This window comes from Nerophis lumbriciformis, linkage group LG21 (genome assembly GCF_033978685.3).
Source record: "Nerophis lumbriciformis linkage group LG21, RoL_Nlum_v2.1, whole genome shotgun sequence".
Classification (NCBI taxonomy): domain Eukaryota; kingdom Metazoa; phylum Chordata; class Actinopteri; order Syngnathiformes; family Syngnathidae; genus Nerophis; species Nerophis lumbriciformis.
Window position 1 is genome coordinate 9,027,501 of NC_084568.2, and position 26,952 is coordinate 9,054,452.

Here is a 26,952-nt window from a genome sequence, read left to right on the forward strand (position 1 = left end):
GCTACCTGCCTCCACACTACAACCATCCGTTTCAATACATGCGTAATCTGTTGAATCGCTTAAGCCGCTGAAATCCGAGTCTGAATCCGAGCTAATGTCGCTATAGCTTGCTGTTCTATGCGCCATGTTTGTTTGTGTTGGCATCACTGTGTGACGTCACAGGAAAATGGACGGGTGGTTAAAATCAGGCACTTTGAAGCTTTTTTTTAGGGATATTGCGTGATGGGTAAAATTTTGAAAAAAACTTCGAAAAATAAAATAAGCCACTGGGAACTGATTTTTAATGGTTTTAACCCTTCTGAAATTGTGATAATAACATTTATCATTTATCATTTATTTATAATGTTCCCCTTTAAAAAAATGAAGACTTTGACGGCATTTGCTATTGTTTAGTTATTTTGTACTTTTGACGGTGTTTTCCTCAAACAATTGTATGTACCGTATTTTCCGGACCGGATTATAAGGCGCACTGCCTACGAACAACTTATATCTGTCAGTAAACTCGCCATGAAAGCGCTAAAACATACCGGTGTAGTGAGCTTACATTATTCACCCAAGGAACTTTAGTTATTAGAGAGATCCGATGGGACGTTTTTTCATGGGACACATTTCCCGCGTTGTTGTTGCACTAGTGAGCCACGATTGAGAAGATGCTGCTCCGTTATTGATTGAAGTAAAGTCTGAATGTCATTAAAACAGTTAGCTCCATCTTTTGACACTTTTTCCACCCCCGTCCTTGCACGCTACACCGCTACAACAAAGATGACGGGGAGAAGACGCCGTCGAAGGTGAGCCACGTAAATAAGACCGCCAACAAAACGGCGCATCCTGAAGCGACTGTCAGAAACCGGCTGTAAAACATAATCTATGCAACATTTATGCACCATTACATGTTATGTAGACCACAAGGAAGTATTTTACATTTGGAAAAAAATAATATGAATCCTTCAATGCGCTCTATAATCCGGTGCGCCTTATATATGAAAAAAGAAAAGAAAAAATAGACCATTCATCGGCAGTGCGCCTTATAATCCGGTGCGCCCTATGGTCCGGAAAATACGGAACTCCTTAACCGTTTACTATAGGAAACTCCAGTGGCTCTTACTAGAGCAAAGACCTCCATTAAGGCCATACAATACTAATTGGCATCACCAAACATATGTCAACACATACTTTTATTTTGCCGCTTGCAGACACAAATTACTCACTCGGAAATCATTTGAGCTATGCAACGTTGACAACGGCAACCAAAATTGGTTTTACCCTTTAAAATCGTTTTTAGTCATATTTATTTTATATTGTTTTTAATTGTGTTTAATATTGTTGTGCAGCACTTTGGAAACATTTTGTTGTTTAAATGTGCTATATAAATAAAATGGATTGGATTGGATTGGAAATAAGCGTTGCACTTACACCCTAAATAAGATCAGTTCCACAAAGAAACTTAAGTACCGTATTTTTCGGAGTATAAGTCGCACCTGCCGAAAATGCATAATAAAGAAGGAAAAAAACATACATAAATCGCACTGGAGGCCGGCCAAACTATGAAAAAAAACTGTGACTTATAGTCCGAAAAATACGGTAATTGAAGATATGAAAATGTAACCTAATTTTCTGTTATGACAAAAACAGGCGCTGTAAGGCTGTTTTGTAACAATGAAACTGGATTATATAGTCTATAAACCACAGGTGTGAAACTCAAGGCCCGGGGGCCAGTTCTGGCCCGCTGTATCATTCTATGTGGCCCGCGAAAGCCTGGAATAAATGGGTTTCTTTTTTATTTAATTTAAATTTAAATTTTTTGTAATATTTATTTATTAATTAATGAATCAAACAAAACAATACACAACAATTCCATAATAATGCAATACAGTTCCAAAACCAACATTCAGAATAGCAATAAACAGAGCAAGTGAGAGGACACGCAAACATGACACAGAACAATGTAAAAGTAGTGAAACAAAAATGAATACAGTGAAAACAGTCTCAATACTAGTAAGAATTTCAACATAGCAGTGATTAAAAATCCCTCATTGACATTATCATTGCAGACATTAAAAACAATTTCTTTTAAATAAATAAATAAAATAAATAAATATTTATTTAAAAAATGGGTTTCAATAAAATACTTTTTTTTTTTTTTTTTTTTTTTTACTAAATGCATTTGTTCTTTCGATTTTGACAGAAAAAAAATGCATATTTTAAACTCTAATATTATCTGATCATGCCAATTACATTATTATATACTGTATTGCAAAACTATTTTTGTGAGATAAAAACAAATAGTTAAATATCTGCATGTCACATTTATTTATGATTTTAAAGCTTAAGTTATATATAAAAAAAAATCTAATAATCAAATGCATATGCATTTCGATTAATCATGGGGCGGTATAGCTCGGTTGGTAGAGTGGCCGTGCCAGCAACTTGAGGGTTCCAGGTTCGATTCCCGCTTCCGCCATCCTAGTCACTGCCGTTGTGTCCTTGGGCAAGACACTTTACCCACCTGCTCCCAGTGCCACCCACACTGGTTTAAATGTAACTTAGATATTGGGTTTCACTATGTAAAGCGCTTTGAGTCACTAGAGAAAAGCGCTATATAAATGTAATTCACTTCACTTCACTTCACACAGAACAATCTAAAAGTAGTGAAACAAAAATGAATATTATCAACAACAGTCTCAATATTAGTAACAATTTCAAAATAGCAGTGATTAAAAATCCTTCGTTGACATCATCATTACAGACATTAAAAAAAATAAAAAATAAAAATAAAATAAATAAATATTTATTTAAAAAATGGGTTTCAATAAAATACTTTTTTTTTTTTTACTAAATGCATTCGTTCTTTCAATTTTGACAGAACAAAAATGCATATTTTAAACTCTAATGTTATCTGATCATGCCAATTTCATTATTATATACTGTATTGCAAAACTATTTTTGTGAGATAAAAACAAATAGTTAAATATCTGCATGTCACATTTATTCATGATTTTAAAGCTGGTTTTACATTAAAAAAAATCTAATAATCAAATGCATATGCATTTCGATTAATCATGATTAATCACAGGTTATTACCCGCATGCATAATGTAAATTAAGTTAAGCAGCCAATGTGGCCCTCAATGAAAACGAATTAGACACCCGTGCTATAAACAGTTTGTTTAAGCACCGTCATCTCAACATTATCATATTTCATATTCAAAATGTCAGGTTATTGCGTTTGAGGCGAGCATACTGCAGGTCTTGTTGCAAATACCTTGAGGCTCTCAGTCTGTGCATTGACATGTTGGTTATTACAAACGTGTGCACCTCTTGTTGAAAACAAAACGTTGTGTTGTCTCTGTAAAAGGTGTGCAGTTTTAATTGCTTTGTCATGTCCTCGTCTGCGGAAGCCAAGACTTTTAGACATGTAATTAAGTTGGAGAAAAAAATATATATACCGTATTTTTCGGACTATAAGTCGCAGTTTTTTTCATAGTTTGGCCGGGCTCCAGTGCGATATATATATGTTTTTTTCCTTCTTTATTATGCATTTTCGGCAGGTGCGGCTTATACTCCGAAAAATACGGTATATTTTTTTGCCGAAACAAAAAGACGAACTAGCATATTTTGGTGTACAATTTCCGAGGATTCAGGCTGAAACATGTTTCATTTGATGTTGACGTTGATATGTTTGCGTCGCAGACTTTTTAGTTGTTATTTAGCTTTGGTTGGAGTGGTTTTCTTCTTTTGAACTGGTGCGTGAACACACGCTGGTTTTGCAGAAGCCTTATAAAAGTCAACAAAAGCTTACCGTGGTGTTGCCAATGCATACAGTCCATGATCCTCCCATTACGAAATCATTGTTGTTATGTATGCTCTAAGACTGGAGTTTAAACTTGTCCCAGTTCTCCCTTTTGCATCACTATGCGACGTGCACATTGATACATTTAATCGGACGAAAAACCTAACCGGACTAAAAATGCTTCATGTAAACACGTCCAGATCAAAATGCCATTCCGGTTAAGACGGGTGGTTTATCCCGATAGTCCGGGGGTCAGCCCTAGTGGCTCCCTGGACCTCTTTCCGAGATGGAAAAAGATATATATATATATATATATATATTTTGTTTTTATAAATTTTCTGTCGGAGGACAAACATGACACGAACCTTCCTAATTGTTAGAAATCCCACTGTTTATATTAAACATGCTTCGCTGATGAGAGTATTTGGCAAGCACCGTTTTGTCCTACTAATTTCAGCGGTCCTTGAACTCCTCGTAGTTTGTTTACATGTGCAAATGTTTCCGATGCTGCCACAGAAGGGAGAGTTTTATGCCACTCCTTCTTTGTGTCATTTTGTCCACCAAATGTTTTATACTGTGCGGGAATGCACAAAGGTGCGCTTTGTTAATCGGACGAAAAACCGAACCGGAATAAAAATGCTTCATGTGAACACGTCCAGATCAAAATGCCATTCCGGTCAAGACGGGTGGTTTATCCCGATAGTCCGGGGGTCAGCCCTAGTGGCTCCCTGGACCTTTTTCCGAGATGGAAAAAGATATATATATATATATATATATATATATATATATATATATATATATATATATATATATATATATATATATATATTTTGTTTTTATAAATTATCTGTCGGAGGACAAACATGACACGAACCTTCCTAATTGTTAAAAATCCCACAGTTTATATTAAACATGATTCGCTAATTTCAGCGGTCCTTGAACTCCTCATAGTTTGTTTACATGTGCAACTTTTTCCGATGCTGCCACAGAACGGCGAGTTTTATGCCACTCCTTCTTTGTCTCATTTTGTCCACCAAACGTTTTATACTGTGCGGGAATGCACAAAGGTGAGCTTTGTTGATGTTGTTGATTTTCTGGAGTGCTTATCAGGCATATTTGGTCAATCCATGACTACAAGCTAATCGATGCTAACATGCTATTTAGGCTAGCTGTATGTATATATTGCATCATTATGCCTTGTTTGTAGCTATATTTGAGCTCATTTAGTATCCTTTACTTGTATCCTCTTTGTATATAATTTATATTTGCATGTCTCATGACACATTTTCTGTATGTAATACTGGCTGCATTTCTGATAGTTGTTGTGTGCCATGTTGTTCCAGACCACAGGAAACGTAACCCAGCTTGCAAAGATTGTAATAAATCCTATAGTAGAAGGCAGCCTGCCGTTTCCTTTAACTTGGACACACATCTATACCTTTGGCCATTCTAGCCAGGGGAATGAGGCTAACCATGTTACACACAGAGGAAGAGCAAGGACGTCCAGGCAAGCTAATTGCTAAGCTTGCCTCTAACTTAGCTTGAACACAAGAAATAAATGCTTAGTAATCTCTAAAAATTTTACATAGAGCCATGTTACAGCAGAAAGTAAACTATTAACAGGACAAAACAAGTGAATTAGAGTCTAGACCGGGGGTCAGCAACCCGTGGCTCTTTAGCGTCGCCCTAGTGGCTCCCTGGACCTCTTTCAGAGATGTGTGAAAATGGAAAAAGATGAAGAAAAAAATATATTTTTTGTTTTAATGTTTTCTGTAGGAGAACAAACATGACACAAACCTTCCTAATTGTTAGAAATCCCACTGTTTATATTAAACATGCTTCGCTGATGACAGTATTTGGCAAGCACCGTTTTGTCCTACTAATTTCAGCGGTCCTTGGAGTCATCGTAGTTTGTTTACATGTACTACTTTCTCCGATGCTGCCACAGAAAGACGTGTTTCATGCCACTCATTCTTTGTCTCATTTTGTTCACCAAACATTTTATACTGTGCGGGAATGCACAAAGGTGGGCTTTGTTGATGTTATTGACTTGCTGGAGTGCTTATCAGGCATATTTGGTCAATCCATGACTGCAAGCTAATCAATGCTAACATGCTATTTAGGGTAGCTGTATGTACATATTGCATTATTATGCAATGGTATATTTGAGCTCATTTAATATCCTTTACTTATGTCCTCTGTGTGTTTAATTTATATTTGCATGTCTCATGACACATTATCTGTATGTAATATCAGCTGCATTTCTGATAGTTGTTGTGTGCCATGTTGTTCCAGACCACAGCAAACGTTACCCAGCTTGCAAAGATTGTAATGAATCCAGTAATAGAAGACAGCCTGCCATTTCCTTTAACTTGGGGACACACATATATACCTTTGGCCATTCTGAACCAGTAATTTCCAGAAGTTATCTCATCCTGTGAGAAGCCTCCATTTTCCTAAAAATGTCCAATGATGCAAAAATGTGTAGAATAAAAATTAATATACAACATTTCTGTCAACGAAGATTTGCGTCAGCCTTTGATAGTAGGCTAATATAGCTAATATAGACACTTACATCATGTGTTTCCTTCATTATAACACTAATATAAGGCTTTTAATTTTTTTGCGGCTCTGTATTTTTGGTCCAATATGGCTCTTTCAACATTTTGGGTTGCCAACCCCTGCGATAGTCATTCGGATTATAGCGCGTGAAAACACATCTTCCGAAATTCGGGTCGAAATTATCCTCACTGCACACGTCTTTGACGTCCGCTATTCTTTGGTGATGCAGGGGGACTAAATCTACTTGTCTCGGAATGAAGTGACTGTCTTGCTGCCGCCTCCCCGCATTCAACGTCTACAGAAGTAGCGTCATACACTGTTGAGTGTGTTGCTCTAAAACCGAGACGAGCGAAAACAAAAGTAGCGAACAGAAGGAAAAATGACAGCGACATGGAAAGTCATTGCTTTTTTTCAGCACCTGCAGAGAGCGAACTCGTCCAAAAGATGGCGCCACAGCACAGGCGATAACAGATCTTTCTGTTTATGGTATGGTGCTGCGCATGTCAAAGTATTCCGATTTAAGGTGTGATGCATTTAAATGCACGTCGTAATCAGATACAACATTTTCAGGGTCTGTGTACACAGGAACATTCTATTCTGAATTTTGATCAGAAGAAATACATTTTTAAAGTACCATTGACCTCATTTAGAACTGAGTACCCATTGAAGTTTAATTTTAAAAAGTCAGTTTTAGAGTGTATGAAGTGTTTCAAGAGTAGGGTTGAACATTGTTAATCTGCTCTTTTTGTTCCCTGAGCTTTGAACCTATAGCGCTTTATACAATGCTGCGGCTAATTTACGGATTCTTCCGGGTTCACAAGTGTCACATACTGGCAATAAATGTAGCCTCACCACACCAGGCCAAAGAAATTGTTGAAAGGGTCAAGGTGAACAATTTTAAATCAAGCTCACTCACACAATTATTCAGTCAACCATTTAGCACTATGCTGAAAATAGAAAAAGATGAGGAAAAAATATATATTTTGTTTAATATTGTGACATGACACGAACTTTCCTAATTGTTAGAAATCCCACTGTTTACATTTAACATGCTTCACTGATGAGAGTATTTAGTATTTTGTCCCACTAATTTCATAAGTCATTGAACACACCGTAGTTGGTTTACATGTACAGCTTTCCTTGATGCTGCCACAGAAAGACGTGTTTTATGCCACTCCTTCTTTGTCTCTATTTGTCCACCAAACTTTTTACACTGTGCGTGAATGCACAAAGGTGGGCTTTGTTGATGTTATTGACTTGTGTTGGAGCGCTAATCAGGCATATTTGGTCACTGCAAGCTAATCGATGCTAACATGCGATTTATGCTAGCTGTATGTACATAATGCATCCTTATGCCTCGTATTTTAGGTATATTTGAGCTCATTTTATTTGCAGTTTCAGTTTCCTTCAACTTGAACACACAAATCTTTGCCTTTGGCCATTCTAAGCCAGTCTTTTCCAGGAGTTATCTCACCCTCTGAAAAGCCTCTGTTTTACTAATGTTTTCTAATGTTGTAAAAATGTTTAGAATAAATATAAAATGTCAACAAAGATTTTTATCAGCCTGCAACACATGGTCATTTTAATAGTAGGTTATTATAGCTAATACTGTATAGACCAGGGGTCGGCAACCTTTACCAGTCAAAGAGCCATTTTGACCAGTTTCACAAAATAAAGAAAACAATGGGAGCCACAAAACTCTTGAAATTTAAAATGAAATAACACTGCATACAAAGTTTTTTTTGTTGCTTTGTGCTATGTATAAACCAGGGGTCTCAGACACGCGGCCCGCACCTTATTATATAAAAATGTAATGTTAATACGGCCCGCGAGTTTTATATGAATGACGCTTGACAGCCCTCTCGATTTTTCCGGGAGACTCCCGAATTTCAGGGCAACTATTCTATCGAATGTCTGCTGATTTTCACCCAAATAACAATAATAAGGGCGTACCGTGATGGCACAGCAATTAGTGCCCTCTACAACCTGTAAAAACAGCGCGGGGGTGCATAATGTAGCCCGGAAGAGTTAGGGATGCATGGGATTCTGGGTATTTGTTCTGTTGTGTTTATTTTGTGTTACGGTGCGGATGTTCTCCCGAATTGTGTTTGTCATTCTTGTTTGGTGTGGGTTCACAGTGTGGCGCATATTTGTAACAGTGTTAAAGTTGTTTGTACGGCCACCCTCAGTGTGACCTGTATGGCTGTTGACCAAGTATGCCTTGCTGTCACTTACGCAAGCACGTAAGTGATTGGCACGCTGTTTGTACAGGTTGTAGAGGGCGCTAAATGCTGTGCCATCACGGCACGCCCTTATTATTGTTGTTTGGGTGAAAATCGGAGAATATTTGCCCCGGGAGATTTCTGAGAGAGGCACTGAAACCCGGAAGTCTCCCAGGAAAATCGGGAGGGTCGGCAAGTATGCAGCTGAGCCGCATCAGAGTGGTCAAAGAGCCACATGCGGCTCCGGAGCCGCGGGTTGCAGACCCCTGGTATAGACACTTACATCATCTGTTGCCTTCATTATAACACTTATATAAGGCTTTACATTTTTTGCAGCTCCAGACAAAAAAAATTTAAATTTTTGGTCCAATATGGCTCTTTCAACATTTTGGGTGGCCGACCCCTGGACTCGGCCGTCCTTTTATTATATACATATTTTGAGCAAAACAAAGTCAACACTACACAATAACTAAACAAAAACTATAATCCTTTAATCGTTGAAAACCTTTGTTTTTTTGACCCTCTGGAGTTGTGTTGTCCTTTTCCCTGAGTTTATAAAAATTAACAATAAATTCATAATCCAGGCATGTGATTTTTCCGTCTAAAGTCGGAATTCCGTCTTTTTTAATCTCGGGAAAAAAAATAAAAATTATCTCCCGTTTTTCCGATTTTTTTTCCGACCCTAAATCAAGATTCGAGACGTAGTTTATATTACGCCGTAGTTGATTGGTCGATATGTTCCTTGTGACCAATCAGGACATCTGTTATGAATGATGACGTTAATAACGTCATCATTCATAATGGTTATTACCGCCATTTTCCATATGTAAACGATGTCGGTTCTCGAGAGAAAGGACGCTTTACGAGTAAAAGAAATTGATAAACATGTCAAAAATAAGTTTCGATGGGACTGGATGGAAAGGGAAATCACTGATACTGTTGGGAAGAAGGAAGTTACGACTTTGTTCGGTGATTTTATTCGGAAAATCGATCGTCCCGGAAAGGTTTTGTGCACGTGGTGTCATGATAATATTGACTATGGATCACGAGGTTTCAAGGCTTTGGAAGTACATGCGAAACGCCAAAAACATATCAATCAATCAATCTTTATTTATATAGCCCTAAATCACAAGTGTCTCAAAGGGCTGCACAAGCCACAACGACATCCTCAGTACAAAGCCCACATACGGGCAAGGAAAAACTCACCCCAGTGGGACGTCGATGTGAATGACTATGAGAAACCTTGGAGAGGACCGCATATGTGGGTAACCCCCCCCCTCTAGGGGAGACCGAAAGCAATGGATGTCGAGTGGGTCTGACATAATATTGTGAGAGTCCAGTCCATAGTGGATCCAACATAATAGTAAGAGTCCAGTCCATAGTGGGGCCAGCAGGACACCATCCCGAGCGGAGACGGAAAACGAACTTTTCACTAGCTGGTACTTTTGGATGTCAACCGAAAGTGAGCAAACCTTACGGACTTCATCCTTTGTTTACATCGACAACTGCCGTAGACATCGAGAGGAAAGATCCACCCAAACAACCCACTTCAGTTGCAGACAGGGTTGTTAATAATGAGGTAAGCTAAAAAAAATATTTGCATGCGAAATACGCATGTTTGTTTTAGATATTAACCAATTATTGCTTTGCGAATATATAAATGTTTTTTTCTAAAAATAAAAAGCCACGTGCAAATATATTATGAAATTACAGAAATTCAAAGAGTCGCATTATTGATTCCAGTTAACAATTTATTTGAAATAAATTTGCATATAATACTATTTTGTAATATTAAGTTCTTATGTAGTCTCTTGAAACAATATTGTCAGTGGTGTAACAATCTTGAAGGTAAATATTTTCACACTTGTCAGTGTCCTCACATTATTATTATTTCCTATTTTCAAATATGAGTAAACAATACTGAACATGTTTAATTATTTTCATAAATTGATATCCTATTTTGGCGAAAAGAATGAAATGTTTACATTTGGCATTTTGTTATATTTATAACTAAACTTGTAGGCAAATAGGCATATACATTAAAACTGTGAATTGTTATTAGTGGTTATGTATTTTACAATTAATGCTACTTTCTGATAGCATATATCATGTAATAGTCTTAACTTTAAAATATATCTTGTATAATAATAAATCTTGGCAAACCTGTTACACCACTGATCATTTTTTAGTGACTAAATACTGTTGGGACTGAACCATATACAGTGATTCATTAGGATAATTGGGTTATGTATGTTCTATTAATGATGTTTTCATGTCTTTAAACACTAAAATATTTTCTTCAAATGGTGCTGTCTTTGTTAATTTTAGCATGTTAAATTGGTGAAAAACCAGGAGCTTCCCAGACCCCTGGAAATTTTTTCAGTCTTTTTCATTGTGGTCAAATCACATGCCTGATAATCACTCAAGTATCGATCATATCCTGATACTACCCTTGGTATCAACACTGCCGATTTATATGCCTGGCAGTGGCCGCGAAACGGCAACAAAGCAGCCCAACACTAGTTGTTACATTACCCTCTGTCCAGACCAGAGCTATTCATTTGGTGGCCCACGGGTAAGTGATACCATCTGTATATATCAGTTCCTAATTTGTGAGGCAAAAATTTCTGCTGCAAATTCCTAAACACACAAGAGTTCCGTTGATTTTTAAAGGGAATTTGGACCACTGTAAACACATAGGCAGATTCTTGCTTTGACATTTTAAACCTGTTAGAAAGCATAGAACACTGGGGTTCAAACTTGTGATTTACATACTGAGGAGTTGCTGATGATGCAGTCAGTAGTCGTTTGTTCAACGTCTTTAGTCATACCAGTGGTGTTCCTCAAGGTTGCGTTTTAGGTCCTCTCTTTTTCATCATTTGGCCTTTGAGTTTGGTTTAAAAAAATACAGAGATTCACACTTTTGCACCAGATTCTTAAAAATACTACCTCTATGAGTACTCTCATAGAGATGATCTTTGATCAGCTTATTTGCAGAGGGTCCTTAAAACAGCATTAGTGCTCCTGCAACTTTGACAAAATAAATACACCAAAATCAAATGTTTGTATACTGTACATATACAAAATGAGGCTAGTCGTGAAGGGAGTAGTCCGGCACCTCGGTCCATAGTTTTCCCCAAAAACAACTTGATTGAATAGCCATAGTCTAGACCGGGGGTCGGCAACCCAAAATTTTGAAAGAGCCATATTGGATTAAAAATATAAATAAAATATCTGTCTGGAGCCACAAAAAATTAAAAGCCTTGTATAAGTGTTATAATGAAGGCATCACATGATATAAGTGTCTATATTAGCTATGTTAGCCTACTATCAAAGGCTGACGCAAATCTTCGTTGACAGAAATGTTGTATTTTAATTTCTATTCTACACATTTTTGCAACATTGGAAATCATTAGTAAAATGGAGGCTTTTCACAGGATGAGATAACTTCTGGTAATTACTGGCTCAGAATTACCAAAGGTATAGATGTGTGAGTCCAAGTTGAAGGAAACTGCAGGCTGTCTTCTTCTAATGGATTCATTACAATCTTTGCAAGCTGGGTAACGTTTGCTGTGGTCTGGAACAACATGGCGCACAGACAACTATGAGAAATGCAGCCTCATTACATACAGATAATGTGTCATGGGACATGCAAATATGAATTAAATAAGTAAAGGAAATTAAATGAGCTCAAATATACCTACAAACGAGGCATAGTGATGCAATATGTACATACAGCTAGCCTAAATAGCATGTTAGCATCGATTAGCTTGCAGTCATGGATTCACCAAATATGCCTGATAAGCACTCCAGCAAATCAATAACATCAACAAAGCTCACCTTTGTGCATTCACGCACAGCATACAACGTTTGGTGGACAAAATGAGACAAAGAAGGAGCGGCAAAAAACACGTCTTTTTGTTGCAGCATCGGAGAAAGTTGTACACGTAAACAAACTACGGTGAGTTGAAGGATCGCTGAAATTAGTAGGACAAAACGGTGTTTGCCAAATACTCTCATCAGTGAAGCATGTTTAACATAAACAGTGGGATTTCTAACAATTAGGAAGGTTAGTGTCATGTTTGTTCTCCTACAGAAAATATATTAAAACAAAAAATATATTTTCTTTCTTCACCTTTTCTATTTTCACACATCTCTGAAAGAGGTCCAGGGAGCCACTAGTGTGGCGCTAAAGAGCCGCATGCGGCTCTAGATCCCCATGCGGCTCTAGAGCCCCGGGTTGCTGACCTCTGGTCTAGACTCTAATTTACTTGTTTAGTTGTTTACTTTCTGCTGTAACACGGTTCCATCTACAATTCTTAGAGATTACTAAGCATTTGTTTCTTGTGTTCAAGCTAAGTTAGCGGCAAGCTTAGCAATTAGCTTGCTTGAGTGTTCTTGCTCTTCCTCTGTGTGTAACATGGTTAGCCTCATTCCCAGAGGTGGGTAGTAACGCGCTACATTTACTCCGTTACATCTACTTGAGTAACTTTTGGGATAAATTGTACTTTTAAGAGTAGTTTTAATGCAACATACTCTTACTTTTACTTGAGTATATTTATAGAGAAGAAACGCTACTTTTACTCCGCTACTTTTATCTACATTCAGCTCGCTACTCGCTACTAATTTTTATCGATCTGTTAATGCACGCTTTGTTTGTTTTGGTCTGTCAGACAGACCTTCATAGTGCCTGCGTTTTACCAAATGCAGTCACTGGTGACGTTCACTCCGTTCCACCAATCAGATGCAGTCACTGGTGACGTTGGACCAATCAAACAGAGCCAGGGGTCACATGACCTGACTTAAACAAGTTGAAAAACTTTTTCGGGTGTTACCATTTAGTGGTCAATTGTACGGAATATGTACTGTACTGTGCAATCTACTAATAAAAGTTCCAATCAATCAATCAAAAGTGTGAAGGAAAAAAGACCCTTTTTTATTTCAACCGTACATCCCGTCAAAAACCTAAAGACTGACTGCACAGTTCCTGTCTTCACAATAAAAGTGCCGCTCCATTGCGCCTGCGCTTTCAAAATAAGAGTCTCCGAAAGCCAGCGCAAACAAGCGAGCAAGCTACGGAGTTTGCCGCCAATGTATTTCTTGTAAAGTGTATAAAAACGAATATGGAAGCTGAATAAATAAGATGCCAAAAACCAACCACTTTCATGTGGTATGAGACAGAAAGGAGGAACTTTTTTTCTTCTCCATTTGAAAATGTGGATGTTATCAGCACTACTGTCTGATTACAATCAATGCAAGTCATCAGAATCAGGTAATACACCAACTTATATTCTTGTCTTCATGAAAGAAAGGAATCTATATGTGTTAAACATGCATGTATATTCATTAAAACACCTTTAACATGTAAACAAAAGCGGCAAAATAAATAAATATAAATTATATACTGTATATATCAATGTATGTATATATATATATATATATATATATATATATATATATATATATATATATATATATGATATGTGTGTGTATGTTACTCATCAGTTACTCAGTACTTGAGTAGTTTTTTCACAACATACTTTTTACTTTTACTCAAGTAAATATTTGGGTGACTACTCCTTACTTTTACTTGAGTAATAAATCTCTAAAGTAACAGTACTCTTACTTGAGTACAATTTCTGGCTACTCTACCCACCTCTGCTCATTCCCCAGTGATAATACTTTTGAGAAATGTAGTTCATTTGCTGTTATTGTCATTAATAGTTAGCTTTTTCAGCCACCTCTGTGGCAGCTATTTCTTCCGGTTGGTGGACTGAGCATCGAAAATAGGAATCGACTTCTCAAAATTAGGACGGTTCCGGGAGAATTGGAAATGTAAGACCTGATTCCTATGGATGCCCGATGTACAAAACCATATTAGAGCACATAAAGAGTGTTTATAAATGTGCTGGCATATCATATAATTAATAAAATAGATGGTGTTCCTACTTTGCGGAAATTCATCTACCACCGGGGGTTCCGAAACAAAGCCCCTAGGACAATCGAGGGAACATTGGTCCATCCATCAGCAAGCTGTTCCATTTTCAAGAAGTGTTCAGTTCTTGTGTTGGCATTTTATAATCACCACACCCAGCACATTGGAGCATGTGTCACATACCGTCATTAAAATAATTAATACAACAATTAAAGACCTTTTTTCATTTTCAACTTGTTTCTCCAGGTGCCTCGCAGCCGCCTCGGAAACCTCTTTTTCCGAAGAACCCAAGACAAACGCCGACCAAGAACCCGATGACAAAATGAATACAGGCTACAGCAGCCTGAGCACCACACTCTCCATGAGAAATGCGCCCCCAGATCAACTTAACGAATCTCGTTACGGAATCCGTAAAGTATCCCTGGTGCGTGAGACTGGCAATGCCGCCACACAGGGTACTGTGGACTTCAACAGAGCAGAGTCAAATGGGACAAGTCTTGGCTCGGAGTATGACTGGAAGAATTCAATTGATAGTGCCTCCAGATATGCATCTAAAAGAGAAGAACCCTTTGATACTCTGAAATACAAACTGTCTGACACCTCCTCCAGCACCTACTCCTCTGTCCTCCCTGAGGCCACGTCATACAGCTACACTGGCAGCAAAACTCAGAGCGAGCTGGCCAGAGAGCCGGAAGGTGACTGGGGGCGGAGCTCTTTAAGACGGGAGGAGTCTTCTGCACCTGCAGGTGAAAGACAGAAACGGTGGGAGGGAGAGGCAGAGAGAATTAATCATGCAGGGACTCACACTCGCTTTCTGTTTTTGGCTTCTCTGCAGACGACCCAGACGCATCCTGTTTTACTGGAGTCTTTAAGGCCACGCTCGTGGAGCTCGACGACCCGGCGGCCTCCTACACGCCCCCGGCCTCCCCCGACACAGACGCATCCCACCAGTACGACATGGAGACCCTGAAGGACACGCTGAAGAGCATGGGGCCCCAGCTGAGGCCGAGGGGCATGGGTCTGCGGGGACCTCCGCCGGTCCTCCATTCCGCTCTTCCCCCGATTGGCGAAGAGGTCCCCAGCCCCGTCACCTCTGACGTCTCCAGTCCCACGAATAAGATGCAAGCCGGCACAACTGCTGAGGCCCTCAATGGAATTTACACTCTACCTCCTAACCTGGGCCTGAAGAAAAGCTCCACTAGAGACACACGATCACCAATGGAGTTAATGAAGAAGGTATTACATTTGAATTTTCTTCTCTTTGCTCTATCAACAGAAAATTAGCTTTGGGCATAATAGGTGTACTTCCTTTAGTCAGAACCGGCAGCACAAGTTGACAACAAGTCAACTCAACGTCTCAGTGACAGTTAAAATGGAATTAACCAAATTTCTGTATTTTTAAATATGATCTCTTTAAACCAGGAGTCTCAAATTAGTGGCCTGTGAGCCCCTTACAGGCCCATATTTTGTGGTTACCGGCCAATATTTTGTGGCCCGCAGGCCCATAATTTGTGGCCCACAGGCTCGTAATTGATGTGGCTCGCAGGCCCATATTTTGTTGACCGCTGACCCATATTTTGTATTCCCCCTCCACAGGCCCATAATTTGTGTTCCGCAGGCCCATATTTTCTTGACTGCAGGCCCATAGTTTGTTGACCACTGACCCATATTTTGTGCCCCTCTGCAGGCCCATTAATTTGTGGTCCGCCGGCTCATAATGTGTGGCCCGCAGGTTAATAGTTTGTGTCTCGCAGGCCCCTATTTTGTTGACCACTGACCCATATTTTGTTGATGACAGGCCCATATCTTGTGGTCCTTTTCCTCATTATGAGTCCGCCGGCTCATAATGTGTGGCCCGCAAGCCAATATTTTCTTGACTGCAGGCCCATAGTTTGTTGACCGCTGACCCATATTTTGTGTTCCCCCTCCACAGGCCTATAATTTGTGGTCCGCCGGCTCATAATGTGTGGTCTGCAGGCCCATATTTTCTTGACTGCAGGCCCATAGTTTGTTGATCACTGACCCATATTTTGTGCCCCTCTGCAGGCCCATTAATTTGTGGTCCGCCGGCTCATAATGTGTCCCGCAGGTTAATAGTTTGTGTCTCGCAGGCCCCTATTTTGTTGACCACTGACCCATATTTTGTTGATGACAGGCCCATATCTTGTGGTCCTTTTCCTCATTATGAGTCCGCCGGCTCATAATGTGTGGCCCGCAAGCCAATATTTTTTGACTGCAGGCCCATAGTTTGTTGACCGCTGACCCATATTTTGTGTTCCCCCTCCACAGGCCTATAATTTGTGGTCCGCCGGCTCATAATGTGTGGTCTGCAGGCCCATATTTTCTTGACTGCAGGCCCATAGTTTGTTGACCACTGACCCATATTTTGTGCCCCTCTGCAGGCCCATTAATTTGTGGTCCGCCGGCTCATAATGTGTGGCCCGCAGGTTAATAGTTTGTGTCTCGCAGGCCCCTATTTTGTTGACCACTGACCCATATTTTGTTGATGACAGGCCCATATCTTGTGATCCTTTTCCTCATTATGAGTCCGCCGGCTCATAATGTGTGGCCCGCAAGCCAATATTTTCTTGACTGCAGGCCCATAGTTTGTTGACCACTGACCCATATTTTGTGCCCCACTGCAGGCCCATTAATTTGTGGTCCGCCGGCTCATAATGTGTGGCCCGCAGGTTAATAGTTTGTGTCTCGCAGGCCCATAGTTTGTTGACCACTGACCCATATTTTGTTGAGGACAGGCCCATATCTTGTGGTCCTTTTCCTCATTTCATAGTTCAGTGTAAAGGCTGAAATATGCTCCGGAGGGGGAGGAGCCAGCCGGCGTCAATCACGCAGGCTACGTGGCGTGGGAGCATCTTTCCAGCCTTAATGCATCCTGGGTGGCTAACAACCAAATATATTGTCTCATTCTTGAATCCTACTAGAAAGAACACTAACAATAGTGCAGAGTGTAGACCCCAAAATTACAGCACAACAAACACACATTGAGCAACACAAAAAGCCACTTTCTGTAAGCAAGCCAAAGTGACTCCACAACAACTTTGCAGTGTCAAAATATGATATGTTTACATTATTTTTCTTACATTCATAATGATAAGGCCTATCATAACTCGGGGGACGGCGTGGCGCGGTTGGGAGAGTGGCCGTTCCTGGTTCAATCCCCAACTTCTACCAACCTCGTCACGTCTGTTGTGTCCTTGAGCAAGACACTTCACCCTTGCTCCTGATGGGTCGTGGTTAGGGCCTTGCATGGCAGCTCCCGCCATCAGTGTGTGAATGTGTGTGTGAATGGGTGAATGTGGAAATAGTGTCAAAGCGCTTTGAGTATCTTGAAGGTAGAAAAGCGCTATACAAGTATAACCCATTTACCATTTAACTCCAGAGTCCCTATAGCTGCTGGTAGAAGTAGTTAACAATCATTGTGCTCACCCCGACTCTACCTTCAAATTGAATGAGAGACCCCTAGAGTGTGAGGCATGCCTACCCTAGGCTGTGCCAGATGACTTCAGTAAGGGCACAGCAGCTTGAGAAAAATTAAGAAAACATGTTTGTAGGTTAACTTCAGCTATTTCAAAGGCTCAACTCTGACCAAGTTTTTGTATCAACAGGATCTGCCTGGGACGAGAGCCGCACCCCTCAGCCCCAACCGAGCATCAGCCACCAGAAGTGTTGTCATGAGGCAATCCTCCGACGATTCCAACGGACAATCTGCCGGCTCTCGCCTGGACACCAGCGTCATCTTCGCCAATTACCGCTCTTCCTCTACGGATCACAAACAGGAAAACGGCAAGGTCCATCAACCAGTGACTCGCACCGGTTCCCTGCCAAGTTTTGGCTCGTCCAGTCTACTTAAGGAGCTCAGTGAAGTCAACACCACAACAGACTCACCGGGTTCTCGCTTTGAACGCTTATCTTTCCTCATGAGCGCCCCACCCTCGTCAGGCTTCTCGGGCGGAGCTGATGACCTCAGCGGTCGCTTGGGTCGGCCATCGCTGCAAAGCAGCACCACGCCACTTTCCAGCAGCCTCATCAGCCCCTCCACTTCCTTGGAACATCACAGGTTGTTCCCCACCACAGAGTCCTCCGTATCTAAGTTTGGGCATACTTTGGGTCAGGGGATGGGCACCAATGCACTTGGCACCAATGCACTGGGCACTCAGGCACTGAGCACCCATGCACTGGGCACCCAGGCACTGAGCACCCATGCACTGAGCACCCCTACTATGCAGAGGAGCTTCAGTCATGATTCCATCCCAGTGGGCACCCAGAAGAACTTGCCGACCCAAAACAACCTGTCCAGGGGGTCTCAAGTCCAGGCACCTGAGCCAGAGAGGCACGTAAAATACAGAGCCTTCCCAGATGCCTATGTGAGTATTACCATGTTCATTCATCAGACGAGCATACCAATCATAGAGATAATCCAGATTCCTTCTCTAATCAACCTACAATAATTGAAACATCGGGCCCTCGGACAGCAGTCGACAGAAAGGGGTCCACTAATCATCTCTCAGAGCATGCTTTCTCTAAGTCTTGCTCATTTGAATACTCTGCGAGCTTAAGCAAACCACTAAGCTCACATTCCAGTAACACCCAAGCTTCGTCAGGGCTCAGGCAATACAATAACGTCCTCTGCGGTAGACATAGGACAGGATAGACCTTATTTATTCCACAATGCCGAAATTGTGTGGTTGCAGTGCAGACACAAAAAGTCCCACAAAAACAAGGTAAAAACACATGAAAACAAAAGGGAAACATTAAATAATATAAAGGCTGTGAAAGACATTAAGAGAGCACAGAGCTGATGCTGAGCTGATGCAATCAGCTGCCACTTCAGAAAAAAACAAACAATTATAGAAAATAATACACATACGAATGCACAATGCATGGACCAACAACACAACAAAAACACAATCCCTACACCCACAAACAGGCATAACAGGGATATATTTCTTAGACTTAGACTTAGACAAACTTTAATGATCCACAAGAGAAATTGTTCCACACAGTAGCTCAGTTACAAAAATGTCTCTGAAATGGCGGAAAACAAAGGTCAGCTATCAAAGACGACGCTTCTCAGGATGTTAAGTATCATATCAAAATGCTATACTGCTTGTGAAACTGATGAGCGTCACGAAATTGCATTAAAATGGGACAGGTTAAGACTTGCAAGAGCTCTTGCATGCAAGCGTCCCATTTATTGTGGTTAACTGTTTTTAAACACCCCTCGAAATCATACTTATCATTGGCACGCACGCAATCCGTGTGAAGTCTCCTGTTAAGACTCCGGGGCATGTTTTAACAGTTTTACAAAAATGGCACCTGCTATTCGGAGCGCAATGACGATGGGATGTTTCTGAAGGAAAGTGTTGGGAAACCTGCAAGCGGTAGAACCAGATACTCCAAGCTGGCTTTTTTAATACGCCTCCGCACAAAAGGAGTGTCACAAATGTTGCAGGTCATACTCTAAAACACGGGTGTCAAACTTGTTTTCATCGAGGGCCACATCGCAGTTATGGTTGCCCTCAGAAGGCCGCATTTAATTATGAGTAATATATGAATATACCGTATTTTTCGGAGTATAAGTCGCACCGGAGTATAAGTCGCACCTGCCGAAAATGCATAATAAAGAAGGAAAAAAAACATATAAGTCGCACTGAAAAAAACTGCGACTTATAGTCCGAAAAATACGGTACATTTATGTATATAATTAGGGCTGCAACTAACAACTAATTTGATAGTCGATTAATCTGTCGATTATTACTTCGATTAATCGATTAATGATCGGATAAAAGAGACAAACTACATTTCTATCCTTTCCAGTATTTTATTGGGGGGAAAAACAAAATACTGGCACCATACTTATTTTGATTATTGTTTCTCAGCTGTTTGTAAATGTTGCAGTTCATAAATAAAATAAAAAATAAAAGTAAAAGTAAAAAAAAGTAGCCTCTGCGCATGCGCATAGCATAGATGATTTTTATAATCAATTTTAATCGATTAGTTGTTGCAGCCCTATATATAATACATTAACAATATATTTTTTTACATAAGCTGCAAATTTTTTGTATTTCATTTTACTTTAAAAACTGGCATCTCACTCACCAGAATTTTACAGTAAAAGCAGTTGTTTTTTACAGCATATAAAAATGGAATAAATAGAATGGAATGGAGAAACAATACCACTGTTTTTAGCAGTAAAATTCAAGCAATAGAGTTGCCAGTTTGTTTGTTTTTACCGTAAAATCTTGTTGTTTTAATGGGTTTTTTTGTTATTTTTTTAAAGGGGAACATTATCACCAGACCTATGTAAGCGTCAATATATACCTTGATGTTGCAGAAAAAAGACCATATATTTTTTTTACCGATTTCCGAACTCTAAATGGGTGAATTTTGGCGAATTTAACGCCTTTCTAATATTCGCTCTCGGAGCGATGACATCACATCGGGAAGCAATCCGCCATTTTCTCACTTTCGTCGGTGTGTTGTCGGAGGGTGTAACAACACGAACAGGGACGGATTCAAGTTGCACCAGTGGCCCAAAGATGCGAAAGTGGCAAGAAATTGGACGAAATTTGTTCAAAATACGAGGCTGTGGGGAAAGCCGACGAAATGGTCAGTCGTTTGTTCCGCACACTTTACCGACGAAAGCTATGCTACGACAGAGATGGCAAGAATGTGTGGATATCCTGCGACACTCAAAGCAGATGCTGACATCAACTCCAAAACTGGACAGATCAGCTTTCAGGAAAAGAGAGCGGATGAGGGTATGTCTACAGAATATATTAATTGATGAAAACTTTATTTATTACTCGCGGTTTTATGTAAATGATTATACATAAACTGTGTTTACCAATAATTTAGCTTAAAAACATTTATTTTTTTCAATCATTCGAGTACATTCGGGTAGTCTTGTGTAATGCAGTATGCACTATTTAGGTATGGTTAACCTGAGTGAAGTCTCCCCATTATTTTGTTACAGGTGTTACAGGTTGTTAGTTTACTTTAATGCCAAACAAACACATACCAATCGTTGGTTAGAAGGCGATCGCCGAATTCGTCCTCGCTTTCTCCCGTGTCGCTGGCTGTCGTGTCGTTTTCGTCGGTTTCGCTTGCATACGGTTCAAACCGATATGGCTCAATAGCTTCAGTTTCTTCTTCAATTTCGTTTTCGCTACCTGCCTCCACACTACAACCATCCGTTTCAATACATGCGTAATCTGTTGAATCGCTTAAGCCGCTGAAATCCAAGTCTGAATCCGAGCTAATGTCGCTATACCTTGCTGTTCTATCCGCCATGTTTGTTTGTGTTGGCTTCACTATGTGACGTCACAGGAAAATGGACGGGTGTATATAACGATGGTTAAAATCAGGCACTTTGAAGCTTTTTTTTAGGGATATTGCGTGATGGGTAAAATTTTTAAAAAAACTTCGAAAAATAAAATAAGCCACTGGGAACTGATTTTTAATGGTTTTAACCCTTCTGAAATTGTGATAATAACATTTATCATTTATCATTTATTTATAATGTTCCCCTTTAAAAAAATGAAGACTTTGAGGGCATTTGCTATTGTTTAGTTATTTTGTACTTTTGACGGTGTTTTCCTCAAACAATTGTATGTACTGTATTTTCTGGACCATAGGGCGCACCGGATTATAAGGCGCACTGCCGATGGACAACTTTTCTTACCTTCCGGTGCCTGCTGATCTGTATTTGGGATCTGCATAAGTCCTGAAAATGTGTGCGCGTCCGCCTTTGTAGTCCGTGCCTAATATAAAGTAGTGTAAAGTCCTTTCTTATATCTGTCAGTAAACTCGCCATGAAAGCGCTAAAAAATACCGGTGTAGTGAGTTAACATTATTCACCCAAGGAACTTTAGTTATTAGAGAGTTCCGGTCAGACGGTTTTTCACGGGACACATTTCCGGCGTTGTTGTTGCACTAGTGAGCCACGGATGAGGAGATGCTTGCTTGCTGTTTGTTTGTGTTGGCATCACTATGTGACGTCACAGGAAAATGGACGGGTGTTTATAACGATGGTTAAAATCAGGCACTTTGAAGCTTTTTTTAGGGATATTGCGAGATGGGTAAAATTTTGAAAAAAACTTCGAAAAATAAAATAAGCCACTGGGAACTGATTTTGAATGGTTTTAACCCTTCTGAAATTGTGATAATGTTCCCCTTTAATGTTTTAGTGTCTTACTGTATATGCAAAAAAAACATTACCAAAGTTGATTTTACGGTAAAAAGAAAACTACGTAAAATCTATTGTCAATTTTGCAGTCTACAATTTGATTGATCATTTGTTTTGAAATCATAAGTCAAGCAGGTAATTAAGTACAGTATTTATTTTTATTTTAACAACAAATATTTTTGGTAATATTGAATTTTAAAAGATATGCAATTGCTTGCAGTACATTATTTTTAATGTCAAAAAGGGAAAGAAAACAAATATATTTAGTAGGAAAAGATTCAGCATTTTATTAACGCATATTATTTCCAGGCTAATAAAATAATGTGGCGGGCCAGATTTGGCCCCCGGGCCTTGAGTTCCTTGCTCTAAAGATTTTATAGCCGTGTTTAAACGGTTTATACAAACAAGGACAAGATACAAGGGCTTCAAACTAGTGGTAAATATTTGTGTTTTGTGCAAGAATTGGATTATTTCTTATAGTCGATTGAGTCAAAAGTGCAGGTGTGAACCGGGACGGGTTTTATGGCTTCATCCTCACTCAAACAGCACAGCTGGCATGAGGACACGCAACTTCTTCCGCCGTCTTTTCTCGCCGTAATGTTCTCACCGCGCTCCCCACCCATTGCAGCTATCCGTCTATGTCAGACAGGCCAGGCCGCGCCTTACCTTCTGTATTTGTCTTTGCTCCAGTTAATATTTGACTTGACAGGCAGACATCTGGCAACGAGATGAGCTCCCATTCCGGGCCGGTGATTTTTTTCATTCAGTTTGTTCATTCATTTGCTGAATGCTGAAGTTGCACATTCCGTACCGGGAGCAAACATTTATCAGAGTGAGGCAACATAGTAGTTGACGTTAAGGGTCATGTTACACACTGCAAAAACTGAAATCTAAGTATGATTAAATATCTCAAATAAGGGTGATATTTGCTTATTTTCTGTCTGATAAGATAATTCTTCTCACTAAGCAGATTTTATGTTAGAGTGTTTTACTTGTTTTAAGGGTTTTGGTCCTAAATGATCTCAGTAAGATATTACAGCTTGTTGCTGAGATTTGATGACCTATATTGAGTAAAACCTGCTTGAAACTAGAATATCAAGTGTTGCAAAGCTGTGTCATCAACACTCACAAGTATAAAACTACTTTTTTAAAGTAATCATTACATATTTCAAGCATGAAAAAAAAAAATCATGACTTTGACACAATTGTGTCTCATAATTAAAACAGCCAAATGGACTTAGCAGTTTTATTTTCAATGAAACAAGAGAAAATACGTACTCATATAGTAGTACAGTTGGCACAGTACAGTAAACGGACAGTTAATATTTAAACATTTAACATGTGACATTTCAGACAATTTTGAAAAGAAATAGTTCATGCACATTCAGATAAATTCTTCAAAATTACAATTAAAAAAAATATGCGCACTAATTGACTGAAAGAGCACGCACTTGGCGCGATGATGTCATGTTATCCATGGAAAAATGCATTTTTAGACAATATGATTTGCCTGAGCGGCTAGTAGACCCCGAGAGTAACAAGCGGTTGCCTTTCCATTTAGAACAATAAATTAATGTTTAGTATAAGTTTGCTGGTTTCAAGAAATGTAATGCCGAGCGCATATCATTATGTCAAGATAATGGCACTAGCATTTACTTCATTTAAGAATATTTTTCAACATATTGAGCAAAAAGGTCTTTTTTTTTTCTACCAAGAAAAGTGCACTTGTTATTAGTGAGAATATACTTATTTTATTATTAAAATCATGACTTTTGACACAATTGTGTCTCATAATTAAAACAGATGACAACTTTTCTGTTTTATTTTCAACGAAACAATAGAAAATACGTACTCATATAGTAGTATAGTTGTTATTAGTAAGAATATACTTATTTTAAGGTATTTTTGGGTTCATTGTAGTTAGCTAATTTTACTTGTTTTGGAAAGTCTTGACAAGCCAAATTTTCTTGTTCTATTGGCAGATAATTTTGCTTAGTTCAAATAAAATACCCCTCATTTTTGTATATTTTTTTTCTTGTTTTTGAACACTAACTTTTTGCAGTGCACTTATCCATTTTATCCATTTGTAATACGCAAATTTTATTTTATTATTCCATTTTCCAAGGCGTAACTTAAGTTTGTTATTGTTGACTTTCGTTTGTATTACTTCTTCTTCAAATTCTTCTGCCCAAAATGGTAGGGGTGCCAAAAAAAAACAAAAAAAACTAATTAATCACGATTTTTATTTGTTCCGGTTCTTAATCGATTCCAGAGAAATCTATACCGTATTTTCTGGACCATAAGGCGCACCGGATTATAAGGCGCACTGCCTATGAGCGGGTCTATTAAGGTGTTTTTTCATTCAAAAAGCGCATTAAAGGGGTCATATTCTGATTTTTTTCTAAATTTTAAACATTTATTTGTGGGCGGTCTTATTTACGTGACAGCGTCTTCTCCCCGTCATCTTTGTTGTAGCGGTGTAGCGTGCAAGGACGGGAGTGGAAGAAGTGTCAAAAGATGGCGCTAACTGTTTTAATGACATTCACACTTTACGTCAATCAATAACGGAGCAGCATCTTCTCAATCGTGGCTCACTAGTGCAACAACAACACCGGAAATGTGTCCCGTGAAAAAACGTCCCATCGGATCTCTCTAATAACTAAAGTTCCTTGGGTGAATAATGTAAACTCACTACACCGGTATGTTTTAGCGCTTTCATGACGAGTTTACTGACAGATATAAGTAAGAACTTTACACTACTTTATATTAGAAATGGCAACAGCGGAGGATGAATGTCCCATAACAAGAAGATAGAGAAAAAGAAGAAGCTTATCGACTACGGTGTCGTCACGGACTACAAAGGCGGACGCGCGCAAATTTTCAGGACTCATGCAGATCCCAAATACAGATCAGCAGGTGCCAGAAGGTAAGAAAAGTTGCTTTTGCATAATATTGCGAAACAAAACGGCAGATAATGTCTAACCTTATACACACCATAATAATACTCGTATGTTGAAGCACAGTACAATCCATCAAGCGGTGCGGCTTCATAGCTTACCAAAGTCGTACTAAAACATTTTGATACATTTTTGAGCGCCGTGTGTAATGTTCTATATTTTCAATGGAACATATAAAATGTTGGTGTTGTTTACTTGAGTCATATTGCAGTCTACACGTGTCTCTTATGTGTGACTGCCATCTACTGTTCACACTCATCATTACACCATGTACCACATAAAATAGCTTCGAGGTCGGTACGCAAAACCAGAATTATTCCGTACATTAGGCTCACCGGGGTTATAAGGAGCTCTGTCGAGGTTTGAGAAAATTGAAGTATTTTAAGTGCGCCATATAGTCCGAAAAATATGGTACTTTTGAATCGAGAGTCGATTCTGAATTGAATCATTACCCCCAAAAATCGAATAAAATCATGTGGTGCAAAAAAAATTCAGTCATAATATCACATTGCACGATGCAAAGTATTATATTAGCGGTGCCCCGATATCCGATATTTATACCAGGTGTCGAGCCGATGCAATAGGAAGGGGATTCATATTTGTCACCTCACTCATCGTGGTTTACCTGACACATGAAACTTGGCAAATTGGCGGTCTTGCACTATCCACTTTAGCCGCCAGACCGCAGTAGAGTGTTGAATATCTTAAAAATGTGTTTTGTGGCAATTCCAACTTTGACCACACAGCGTGAGTTGCTATGTAGAGTGGCACTTTCCATTATTTTTAGCAGACCGCATTGCAAAATGCTAACCCCACCACCCTATTTTCCTCTCACGGGACATCCACCCAGGATTCGGGCCATTTGAATTCCTTCCCTACTGTATCAGCAAAAATACAAGTATCGGATTACATCGGCTTGCATCTAAAATATCCGATAAGGCAGTTAACAGCTAAATGTTTTCTAATAAAAAAAAATACAATAAAAAAAAGTACCAATGATTGTCACACACACACTAGGTGTGGTGAGATTATCCTCTGCATTTGACCCATCACCCTCACCCCCTGGGAGGTGAGGGCAGCAGGGGGTAATATTACAAAAGGTAATAAACATGTTAGGTGATAGGCTACTAGGAGCTAGCAGCTACACAACAGTTAAGCACACAATAGCACATAAGCTAGACCTGAGAATAACTGTCTTTAATTGTATCAAATAATTATAGTTGCATATTACTTACAGATATAGAGTCTCCAAGGCAGAAGCGTATTAAAAAAATACCC

At 39.4% G+C, this 26,952-nt stretch overlaps 1 protein-coding gene across 1 annotated transcript in view; it reads left to right on the forward strand.

Annotated features, from left to right (window-relative positions):
* Positions 1–26,952, forward strand: part of crybg2 (crystallin beta-gamma domain containing 2) — a 173,124-nt gene that overhangs the window by 93,904 nt on the left and 52,268 nt on the right. Inside the window, exons 5-7 of the mRNA XM_061983152.2 lie at positions 14,755–15,254; positions 15,344–15,744; positions 18,135–18,893. Coding sequence (XP_061839136.1) covers positions 14,755–15,254; positions 15,344–15,744; positions 18,135–18,893 — 1,660 coding nt within the window. The remainder of the gene's footprint in view (positions 1–14,754; positions 15,255–15,343; positions 15,745–18,134; positions 18,894–26,952) is intronic.